This window comes from Hemitrygon akajei, unplaced genomic scaffold, assembly GCF_048418815.1.
Source record: "Hemitrygon akajei unplaced genomic scaffold, sHemAka1.3 Scf000165, whole genome shotgun sequence".
Taxonomy (NCBI): Eukaryota; Metazoa; Chordata; class Chondrichthyes; order Myliobatiformes; family Dasyatidae; genus Hemitrygon; species Hemitrygon akajei.
The window spans coordinates 386,018-398,405 of record NW_027332051.1 but is presented as its reverse complement, the minus strand read 5'-3'; the positions used below and the strand labels follow the sequence as shown (position 1 = coordinate 398,405).

General features: G+C 39.2%; 1 protein-coding gene across 1 annotated transcript; it reads left to right on the top strand.

The window, feature by feature from the left end:
- The first annotated feature begins 3,466 nt into the window (after positions 1 to 3,466).
- On the top strand, positions 3,467 to 10,751 carry LOC140724129 (uncharacterized). The gene is made up of 2 exons (XM_073038606.1): positions 3,467 to 7,174; positions 9,248 to 10,751. The coding sequence occupies exon 1, from the start codon at positions 3,612 to 3,614 to the stop codon at positions 5,625 to 5,627; it is 2,016 nt and encodes a 671-aa protein (XP_072894707.1). The 5' UTR covers positions 3,467 to 3,611; the 3' UTR covers positions 5,628 to 7,174; positions 9,248 to 10,751.
- The last annotated feature ends 1,637 nt before the right edge of the window (positions 10,752 to 12,388 follow it).

Here is a 12,388-nt window from a genome sequence, read left to right as displayed (position 1 = left end):
TCAAAAAGGAGGGGGCTACTTTTTGTATTTTGTACTTTGTACTTTGTACCAACCAGAGTTGTGGCACATTCGTAAAACCCCCTTCCTTCAAAGCTTTTTTACCATCGGTAAAAATGAATTAATACAGAGTCTTACAGGATTTCAGAATCTAACACAATAAAAAAGAGTTTTTTTTAAATAAAGTAATACAGTCATACATTCAATTCAGCATCTAAACAGTTAACAATTACATTGTCACTTCCTTTAATATCTTAACATCTTGTACCTTACTAAAGTCTTGTAGCATCAGACTCCAATTTAATAACTACCTATTTTTATTTTCCTTTACTCCAGCAAACAAAAACTACAGAGTTGTGATCTTATCTTACGTGTATACTACAAAAGTTCATGCAAATACTCATCTTTATTTTACTTTTCAAACTTAACAGTCAATCTTCCATGGGGGTTGTCTTTATTATTCACATGCTTTGACGAAATCCCTTAAAACCGGATCCTGCTATTTAAAATGGCATCCCATCAACCCTCGCCCCTTTTCCAGTTAACTCCCACGTGGTGAGCTTGTGCACCAGTGTGGAATAGGTTTTCATAGGTTCCTTTCAAAGGAGTTATTTTATCAACAATGTGTTCCAAACTTAGACCATTTTCTGAATTTCCACACAATTCTTTAATTTTAAGCAAGTTGCTAGTTTTCTCTTCAGGACCCTTCATGCTATTAGTTCTCAATTTAAGATCTGCAAACGATCCCTCTTTGCTCAAACAGCATTTCGAATTCTGCTTTTTCACACCACACTCTTGAATAACAATAGCGTGTGGGGCACCTTTACATTCCAACTCAACCTGTAATTGATTCGCAGGCACTAAGCCTTTGTCTCTGTAGCCTGGTTGCTGCTTCTGACATCAATCCAGACTTTAAATTTTCTTGATTCAATTTAGGAACTACACTTTTCCCTTTTCCTTCAATAATAATATTCACCTCATCACCTCTTAACTCCTCGCTAACTTTTAACACACCTTCGAACACAAGCAACTGGGAATTCTCACTTCCCACTATACAGACAGTGTGATGTTTGCTTCCAGAATTTGCTGGTATTTAATTTAATCCATTCTTCCCTCTACAGTAAAGGTTCTTGCAATTCAGAAAAGTACAGTTCCCATACCAGGCAGTGATGCAGCCAGTTAGGATGCTCTCAATTGTGTTCCTGTAGAAAGTCCTTAGGATTTGGGTCCCCATCCCAAACTTCTTCAACCATCTGAGGTGAAAGAGGTGCTGTGCTTTTTTCACAACACAGCCAGTATATGCAGACCATGTGAGATTCTTGGTGATGTTTATGCCATGGAACCTAAAGTTGTTCACCCTCTCAACCCCAGATCCATTGTTGTCAATAGGGGTTAGCCTGTCTCCATTCCTTCTATCCAGATTCCAGATGAGCTGAGGACAGGGAATTATGATATTCTAGCCATTATTGGGACTTGGTTGCACCCAACAGTCTGAGCGATTTAGAGGAACAAATTTGTAGAGAGATTGCAGACCATGCCAAGAAACAAAGGTTTTAGTAAGTGATTTTAACTTTCCATATATTGACTGGGACTCCCATACTGTGAAAGGAATAGATGGGGTAGAGTTTGTCAAATGTGCCCCTAATCAGTACGTAGAATTTCGGATGTATAAGTGTACTATAAGCTGTTAGGAAATGATCCACGGCTAGTGACAAAAGTTAGTGAACATAATGCCATGAAATTGAAAGTAAATATGGAAAAAGAGAGGTCTGGACCACGGGTAGAGATTCTCAATTGGAGAAAGGTCAATTTTGTTGGTATCACAAGGGATCTGACAAGTGTGGTTTAGGACAAGCTGTTTTCTGACAAAGGAGTACTTGCTAAGTGGGAGGCCTTCAGAAGTGAAATTTTGAGGGTGTAGAGTTTGTATGTGCCTGACAAAATAAAAGTTGAAAGGTAACTGGTGCAGGGAACCTTGGTTTTCAGGAGATATTGAGGCCCCGGATATTTTGTTCCTCTAAATGCCTCAGACTGTTGGGTGCTGCCAAGACTCATTAACGACTGACTCATTAATCATCATTCCAATTCCTGAGCTCATCTGACTTTTTTTTAGTCGTCTTCTGTTGGTTCCTAAAAGCTTCCCAATAGTTTTTGCTCTTTTGTTTGCCCTCTGTTTGGCTTCTCATTTCAGCCATGGTTGTGTCCTCCTGCCTTTCCAATGCTTCCACTTCTTTCGTAAGTATCGATCACTCAACTCCCGAGTTGCTCCCAGAAACTCCAGCCATTGCTGTTCCATTGTCACGCCTACTGGTTTTCCCTTTGAAGCAAGTTAGACCAGCTTTTCCATCATAGAAACGTGGAGAAGTTCAACACAGAAACAGGCTATTTGGCCCATATAGTCAATGCCAAAAAAACATTTAAGCTGTCTAATGCATCTACCTGCACCGGGACCATCGTCCTCCATACTCCTACCATCCAGGCTCCCATCCAAACTTCTTTTAAATGGTGAAACCGAGCTCACGTTCATCACTTGTGCTGGCACCTCATTCCACACTCTTGCGACCATTTCAGTGAAGGGCTTTTCCACATGCTCTCGTTAAATTTTCACCTTCCCCACTGACCCACGACCTCTGGTTGTCGTCCGACACAACCTCGGTGGAAAGAGCTGCTGGCATTTAACCTATCGTTTTCCTCATAGTTTTGTAGACTTCTAATAAATCCTCAAAGCAATGTATAATTTCCTTGTTTATGTTTAGAGCCTTTTTGTTAGGTGGATAAGATGATGAGGAGCATTGATCGTGTGGATAGTCAGAGGTTTCTTTCCCAGGGCTGAAATGACTAACACAAGGGGGCAGAGTTTTATGGTGCTTTGAAGTAGATACCGAGGGGATGTCGGGGTAAGCTTTTTTACACAGAGAGTGGTGGGTGCGTAGAGAGTGTTTCAGTTCCTGTGGGACCAGGCACCCATGCAGCTCATTGGGAACAGGGAATAATACCAATGGAGAGAGACAACTAAGCCAGTTCACAGGTTGGAGATGGCAGAACTGCCCCTATGTTATAGAGACAGGAAGAGCATCAGAGAGTTTGATGGTCATTCCAGATACCAGCACTGTGCCCAGTTAGAAGATGATTTCTCTCTCCAATTTGGGTTGAACTTCACTGTAACAGTGTGATGTCAGCTCACACCTTGCCAACTCAAGTGATCTCATCTGAAATGTTGTCCCACACCCATTGATCGATTTTGTAAATCTTTTTACAGGTTAAATATGACAAGGAATTTGTCTACTGGAATCTCAAACACAATACAGCAGTTTTGCTGCCTCTGTCCAGATATTTAAGAAGAGGAGCAAGGGATTCACTCGGTCATCAGACCAACTGGCGTGCCCGTCATTTTACACGGGGGGAACGCATTCACCTGCTCAGACAGTGGGAACGGATTCACTCGGTCATTTCAACTGAAGGTACATCACCGGACAAGGCCATTCACCTGTTGTAAGTGTGAGAAGGGATTCAGTCAGTTATCCCACCTGTGGACACACCAGTCAGTTCACACTGGGCAGATGCTGGTCATTTGCTGAATTTGTGGGGAAGGATTCACTCAGTCATCTGACCGAATGGCACACCAGCAAGCCCACACTGGCGAGCGGCCGTTCACCTGCTCAGACTGTGGGAAGGGATTCACTAAGTCATCTCACCTACTGAGACACCAGTCAGTTCACACTGGCGAGCGGCCGTTCACCTGCTCAGACTGTGGGAAGGGATTCACTTGCTCATCTAAACTGAAGGTACATCAGCGAGTTCACACTGGCGAGCGGCCGTTCACCTGCTCAGACTGTGGGAAGGGATTCACTTGCTCATCTAAACTGAAGGTACATCAGAGAGCTCACACTGGAGAGAGGCCATTCACCTGCTCAGTGTGTGGGAAGGGATTCACTAAATCATCTCACCTACTGAGACACCAGTCAGTTCACACTGGCGAGCGGCCGTTCACCTGCTCAGACTGTGGGAAGGGATTCCCTTGCTCATCCCAACTGAAGGTACATCAGAGAGTTCACACTGGGGAGAGGCCGTTCACCTGCTCAGACTGTGGGAAGGGATTCACTCGCTCATCTATACTGAAGGTACATCAGCGAGTTCACACTGGGGAGAGACCATTTACCTGCTCAGACTGTGGGAAGGGATTCACTCGATCATCCCACCTACACTTGCACAGGGCTGTTCACACTGGGGCGAGGCCATTCACCTGCTCAGACTGTGGGAAGGGATTCACTTGTTCGTCCCAACTGAAGGTACATCAGCGAGTTCACACTGGGGAGAGGCCGTTCACCTGCTCAGACTGTGGGAAGGGATTCACTCAGTCATCTGAACTGAAGGTACATCAGCGAGTTCACACTGGAGAGAAGCCATTCACCTGCTCAGTCTGTGGGAAGGGATTCACTCAGTCATCTGAACTGAAGGTACATCAGCGAGTTCACACTGGGGAGAGGCCGTTCACCTGCTCAGACTGTGGGAAGGGATTCACTTCTTCGTCCCACATGAAGGTACATCAGCGAGTTCACACTGGGGAGAGGCCATTCACCTGCTCAGATTGTGGGAAGGGATTCACTTGCTCATCTAAACTGATGATGCACCAGTCTGTTCACACTGGGGAGAGGCCATTCACTTGCTCAGACTGTGGGAAGGGATTCACTTCTTCGTCCCAACTGAAGGTACATCAGCGAGTTCACACTGGGGAGAGTCCGTTCACCTGCTCAGTATGTGGGAAGAGATTCACTCAGTCATCTCAGCTGATGATGCACCAGTCAGTTCACACTGGCGAGATGCCATTCACTTGCTCAGACTGTGGGAAGGGATTTACTTCTTCGTTCCAACTGAAGGTACATCAGCGAGTTCACACTGGGGAGAGTCCGTTCACTTGCTCAGTGTGTGGGAAGAGATTCACTCAGTCATCTCAGCTGATGATGCACCAGTCAGTTCACACTGGCGAGAGGCCATTCACTTGCTCAGACTGTGGGAAGGGATTTACTTCTTCATCCCAACTGAAGGTACATCAGCGAGTTCACACTGGGGAGAGTCCGTTCACTTGCTCAGTGTGTGGGAAGAGATTCACTCAGTCATCTCAGCTGATGATGCACCAGTCAGTTCACACTGGCGAGAGGCCATTCACTTGCTCAGACTGTGGGAAGGGATTTACTTCTTCGTTCCAACTGAAGGTACATCAGCGAGTTCACACTGGAGAGAGGCCATTCACCTGTTCGGACTGTGGGAAGGGATTCACTTGCTCATCCCAACTGAAGGTACATCAGCGAGTTCACACTGGTGAGTGGCCGTTCACCTGCTCAGACTGTGGGAAGGGATTTGCTTTGTCATCTCACCTACTAACACATCGGAGAGTTCACACTGGGGAGAAGCCGTTCACCTGCTCAGACTGTGGGAAGGGATTCTCTCAGTCATCTAAACTTAAGGTACATCAGCGAGTTCACACTGGGGAGAGACCATTCACCTGCTCAGTCTGTGGGAAGGGATTCACTCAGTCATCCATCCTATTGGCACACCAGCAAGTTCACACTGGGAGAGGCCGTTCACCTGCTCAGACTGTGGGTAGGGATTCACTTGTTCATCTCAAATGAAGGTACATCAGCGAGTTCACACTGGAGAGAGGCCGTTTACCTGCTCAGTGTGTGGGAAGGGATTGACTCAGTCATCTCATCTACAGACACACAATCCAGTTCACACAGGAGAGAGGCCGATCAGCTGCTGAGACTTTGGGAAGTAATTCTGTCAGCAAAATCAACAAAATGTGCATCATTGAGTTCACAGTGGGGAGAGGCCGTTCACCTGCTGTGAATGTGGGGAGCGATTCACTCAGGTCATTTAACCTTATGTAACTCTTGCTTCAGCTAGCAACTTAATATAGGGGGTGATAGCCCCTGAGCTTGGCCAAACCTAAGCAATCTCGTTTGTGTGAATGCTGCATGATGTGTCCCCTGTTACAAATCAGTACCCCAAAAATAACAAATGGTACACAATCTGCGATTAAACAATTGAGCTATTTAATTCTTACTTTGACTATAGGATTAGTAAAGGAATCAAAAACAAAGAAAAAGGGCCCTTTCTCTTCACTCATGTCTTCTCATCTCTCCCTGGCAAAAGACCGTGAAAATCTACCTTCCAGACTCACAGGAAAGAACAATATCTCTCCCATTGGATAGCTAGGCACCCCAAAACCCTGTTATTTCCAGTCATAAGCTAAACATTGCTGCTGCAGAGAAACCATTAGCTCAGCAGTGAAACATAACAGAGACCATTACGTTAGCAGTGAAATCTCACAGCATGTTCTACTTGTGACACACTATCGGGTTCACACTGGGGAGAAAGTTTCAATAAGCTGCATGCTGGATATTTGTACATCACTGTTTGCTAAAGCTATTTTGAGAGTGACTATCGGTGCTGAACTCTGCAATTATTGCTGCTGCTCACCACATCCAGTTCTGGGCATGGGAGGAGTTTCTTCTACTGCATATTCACCTTTAATGGGACTGGAATTTAATATTGACTGGGGTGGAGTGTGGCCAGTGAAGAAGTGGAGCTTTGAGGCTTTGGCTCAAGTAGTTTTGGCAGATGGATTGTGCAATCAAGTCAATCAAGATTTGAATAGCTCCTGGAGGCTGCGCCTGTCTGTGAATGGAGTAACAGCAGTTTCTGAGCTGCTCCTAGTTTTGTCCCTTTCCCCCTAGTTTAAACCGAATTTAATATCTTCAGTTGCTGATTCTTGAATGGGAACCATATGTCTTTGAGGAGTGGGAAATACTTGTCTGAACCTAGCGATAAAGGCAACGGGAAAGGAAAGATGCAAAAGGAAGGATCTGATGAAATGCCATTGTGGGCTGAAGATATGGCTTGGACACAGTTCATTTAAAGACTAACTTGAAAAGAATAGTAATGAAATGATGTCATTTCTGGGAAAACTTAAGGATCTGGAAGCTCAAGTCACTACACACAAAGAGGAATTGAAGATAATTAAGCAAAAATTACTTGAAAGTAAAATAAAGTAAAACTCGTTTGGAATGATATCGAAATAAGATTATAGACCTGGAAACTAGGTCTCGCCGAAGGAATATACAAATTGTTGGGCTGCAGGAAGGAGTTGAAAATGGAGATTTAACTGCTTACATTGGTAAGCTTTTTCATACCTTATTTCCTTCTATATTATCACCGCCACCTACTGTAGAAAGAGCAGACAGAACTTTTACTTCGAGATCTCAAGATCCAAATAAACCAAGGGCTGTTCTGGTTTGTTCTCATTATTTTAGGATTAAAGGTCAAATAATGCGACAGGCAAGACAACAGAGTTTTTAGATTTGAGACATCTGAGCTCGGTTGTTATGAAGATTTTTCTAAGGAGGTAATGGAACAAAGATTAAAAATTGCTCTGGTAATGAAACAGGCATATGATAAGAAATTGTTTCCTTCCTTGCGTCACCCAACAAGGATTAAATTTTTTCCTCCTGATTCTCCTCCTCGTACATTTTGTGATCCTAAAGTTGCCCTGCCGTTTGTTTAAACTATACCTGCTGTGACTGCCGATTGAACTGTCTGGCATATTATCTGCATAATAGCATTTCGGAAAGAAGATTTATGAAGGCTACTTGGACATTTCATTGAGAGACTATTAAAAGAACATTAGGGGACTTGTTTATTACTGCATATCATTGGTGTTTTTGGTAAGAAGATTTATGGTTCAAGTATGACTGTTTAAATGGTTATTTGGACATTCAATGTAGAAAAAGAACATAAAAGGACTTACTCCTTTAACCTAATATCTGGTTTGATATTGTTTGTGTTTTTTTCTTAATTAACTAACTGGTAGTTCTTCCAACTAATGGGGCTATTTCCTTCTCGTATATATACATAGCGGAGGTTTCAATTATTTGTATAATATTAGTTTTAAAGATTGTGTTGATCTGTTATTAAACACTATGCTTGGTTTCTCTAGGTAATATGTTTTAGATTTTAATAACTGCTTAGTTTTTTAAATTCTTTTCAATATATTAATATGTTTTTATATAATGAATATTATTGCATCTTATAACTGAATTTAAAGCTTTTTTGGGGGTTTTAATATTAAGTTTAAGATGGAGCTGTTTTTTACTTTTTAAGAGATAACAATTTTTTGGTTTCCTCTTTGTTTAAAAAAAGATTAAATATAAACATGGGATAGTTTGTAGATGCTGGAATGTAAACATTTTCCTTTGTTGAGACTTTGTCGTTCCTTTTACAAGGTCAGTGGGTTTCATTTTTTAACTGGGGGAGGGATGGAGAACCTTTTTTAATCTTTTTTTTCGGACAGACAGAGCAGTCTTGCCTGTGTTTTCTATCATAGGGTGCCTGCTTTTTCTGGGCTGTGGGGGGTGTAGGATGGAGTTAGAATGAGGGTTTTTTTTCCCATTGGGTGGTTCCGGAGCATGTGTGTTTTCTGTGTGGTTGTATTCTCCATCGCCACCATTTTTGATCAATTGGTATGTGCCAATTGGTATGTGTAAAGTAGACTAAAATTATAGTATGGAATCTAAACAGATTAATGTAATAAGTTAGAATGTACATGGTTGGAATCATCCTATCAAATGAAAAAAGACTTTTAAAATCATTAATCGATTTCAACCTGATACAATTTTTGCCCAGGAGACGCATATCAAGGCGGAAGATCAAAATAGGTTTTTTGGATTGTGGAAGACTTTGCAATTTCACTTCACTTCTCAAAGTAAAACTAAAGGAGTGTCTATTAAATCCAGTATTTTGTTCATTCAAGAGGATATTAAGTCAGATTCTTTAGTGGATTTTTAATTGTTAAAGGAGTAATTTGTAACAGAAAAGCTGTTTTGGTCAATTTGTACGGTCCTAACTTAGATGATCTTTTTTAAAAAAATGTATTTGCTGTACTGCCTCATTTAAATGAATATATGTTGGTAATGGGCAGGGATTTTAACTGTTGTTTAAATCCTTTGATTGACAAGAGCTCAACCAACCAGCAACTTCCAAATCACTCCTCATTACTTATTAATTCTTTTTTGACTGATTTTTGGATTGATTGGATTATGCAGATATTTACACCCTGATGATAGAGAATATTCTTTTTTGTCACATGTTTATAGAAAATATTCAAGGATCGATTATATTATAGTTGACCTTTTCTTCTTGCCTACTGTTAAGAATTGTGAATGTGACACTATCGCTGTATCTGCTCATGCAGCTTTCAGTTTGTCTTTCGAATTTGATGATGCCATCCTTGCCCACCCACCTTGGCGCCTGTCTCAGACATCATTGCAGAATTCAGACTTTGTTAGCTTCATTGAAAACCAGGTAAAATAATTTTTTTCTTTTTAATGTTATAGGGGGTACATCTAAATTAATCATATGGGATACGTTTAAAGCATTTTCAGGTGGTCAGATCATTTCTTATTCTGCTAACCAGAAAAAACAGACTAAAGTAGAATTAGATAAGATTACAAAACAAGTTACTTAGATAATATTTATGTGATTTCCCCAGATATTGACTTATTTAAACAAAGGATGGAACTTCAATCACAATATAATTTATTATTAACTCATCCTATTGAAGGCTATTTGCTTAAGCTAAAAAGTCAATTTTATATGTTTTGAGATAAAAATAACAAACTGCTTGCATCTCAATTAAAAACGGGAGCCAAAAGGCCTGTTGAAATGTTGAAAATCTGTAGGAAAGATGGTACCCTGACTTGGGAATATGAAGATATTAATAAGATTTTTCAAGATTTTTATACTGAACTTTATAAATTTAAATTTCCAGTAGATTCTTCTAAAATGATTTTTTTTTAACGAAAGATCGTTTTTCCTCGAATTTCTGTTAATGATCAAAAAACTCTTGATGCCCAAATTACCAAAGCCAAAATTCATAAAGCTATTTTTTCAATGCCATCTATCTGGTAAGGCCCCTGGACTTGATGGGTACCCTGTAGAATTTTATTAAAAAATTGGAAAATTGCTGTCTCCGTATATGTAGGAAACGTTTAAGGACTCTTTTGTGAAAGGCGATTTACACTTTACTTTTTAAGATGCTTCTATTGCTTTAATTCTTAAAAAGAATAAAGGTCCTTCTGATTGTGCCTCATACAGACCTATTTCATTATTGAATGTTGATGCTCAGATCCTGTCAAAGATAACGGCCAATTGGTTGGAAAGTTTTTGGGTAAAGTTATTTTTAAAGATCAAACAGGCTTTATAAACGGCCGTTATTCCTTTTCAAATGTTTGGAGATTATTTAACATTATATACCCATCTTCTTTTAAAACTCCACAATGTGTCATCTCTTTCGATGCTGAAAAAGCGTTCAATCGAGTTGCATGGAAATATTTATTTAATGTTTTAGAGAAATTTGGTTTTGGTGTTAATTTAAATAATTGGATTAGAATGATATATAAAACTCCTATTGCCTCTGTTATTACTAATAATTGTAGATCTCTTTTTTCAGCTTTCACGGAGGACAAGACAAGGTTGTCTATTAAGTCCTTTGTTATTTAACTTAAAATTAGAATCCCTTGGTATCACTCTTCGTGAAGCTAAAGATATTCATGGGATTCTTGTGAATGAGATTTCTCTTTACGCTGACGATTTTCTGGTTTATGTATCTAATCCCAAGGAATCTCCCTGCCTTGCTAAAATTATTTAATGAATTTGGAGATTTTTCTGGATATAAAATAAATTTAAATAAAAATGAACTGTTTCCTTTAAATGAATCTGTTTCTATATATGGTAATACTCCTTTCAACATTATGGATTCTTTTAGATATTTATGCGTTATAATCTCTAAAAAAAAATAAGGATCTTTACAAAGCTAATTTTGTTCCCTGAGTAGATTCTATGAAGTATTTATTTAGTGGATGGAACCCACTTACATTTTCACTTGTTGGTCACATCCATATAGTCAAAATGCTGATTTTACGAAAATTGTTATATTTATTTCAGAATATCCCTGTTTTTTTGACAAAGATGTTTTTTGATCGGATTGATTCTATTATCTCATCTTTTATATGGAATGATAAAAGACCAAGAATTAGTAAATGTCACTTACAAAAATTGAAAAAGGATGGAGGTCTTACTTCGCCTAATTTAAGAATGAATTACTGGGCTGTTAATGTGCAATATATGTCCTTTTGGTTACACTGGGTTGATAAGAATGAACGGCCAATTTGTGTAGATTTGGAGTTGAAAGCTAAGAAACAGTTTTATTTAACCTCGTTATTGGGAGCTGCTTTACAATTAGCTATACAATTAGCTAAAGTTGCTAATTTAAATTTATACCCTGTGATTAAGTATTCTTTACAAATTTGGCTCCAGTTCCGTAATTTTTTAATCTTAAAAAATTTAAACTTTGTAGTTTAATTTATTATAATTTTTTAAAGCATACTTTGAGTGATCCAATTTTTTTACTTTGGAAAATAAAGGTATTAATTCTTTTTTGGATCTATTTAAAGAAGATAGACAATTAGTTAATAAATATTCTCTTTTGTACTCACACTTTTTACAATACCTTCAAGTTAGACATTTCTTACAAAAACATTTAACTAATTTACCTTACATATTGAATGCTGGCTTGTTAGGTACTATTACGAGTATGAACCCTTTGATGAAGGGTTCCATTGGAAGAATTTATAAATTACTATCACAATGGGATAAGTGTCCTTTATTTAAGATTAAACAAGATTGGAACTTAATTTGACTTTTATGACGGAGGACTGGACATGGGTTCTGAAGTTGGTTAACTCTTCTTCGATTTGTGCTAGTCATGCACTGATACAATTTAAAGTTGTACATCATTACTATTTGACGAAGGAGAGATTGTCTAAAATGTTTCCTGATGTTGATAGTTATTGTGATAGATGTAAAACTGAGACAGCTGCACTGACACACGTGTTTTGGTCTTGTTCTACACTGGAACAGTTCTGGAACTCAGTTTTTTTCTACAATTTCTAAAGCACTTAAAATTAATTTACAGCCTAACAAATTAACTGTACTTTTTGGAATAATTCCTCAAAATATCCAAGCTATTTCTTTGTCTGACCAACATGTTATTGTGTTTGTTACATTGATAGCTAGGAGGGCAATTCTGTTGAAGTGGAAAGATATGTCGCCTCCCACTCTGTTACAATGGTTCTTCCAAGTGATGCTATGTCTCAGTCTGGAGAAAATTAGAAGTTGAACCTTTGAACCTGTGTTTGATTTTGAGAAAAAAAGGGGTTCATTTTCTCGTTATTACCATTTGAGTTAATTGATAATTTTCTCCATGATCTAATTGTATTTTTTTTTCTTTGCTGGCGGTTTGATGGTTATCTTTAGAAGCTTTTTGTATGACACA

What these genes read in the sequence shown, in the direction of transcription:
- LOC140724129 (XM_073038606.1), top strand. Translation starts at nt 3,612, where the DNA reads ATGGCACACCAGCAAGCCCACACTGGCGAGCGGCCGTTCACCTGCTCA.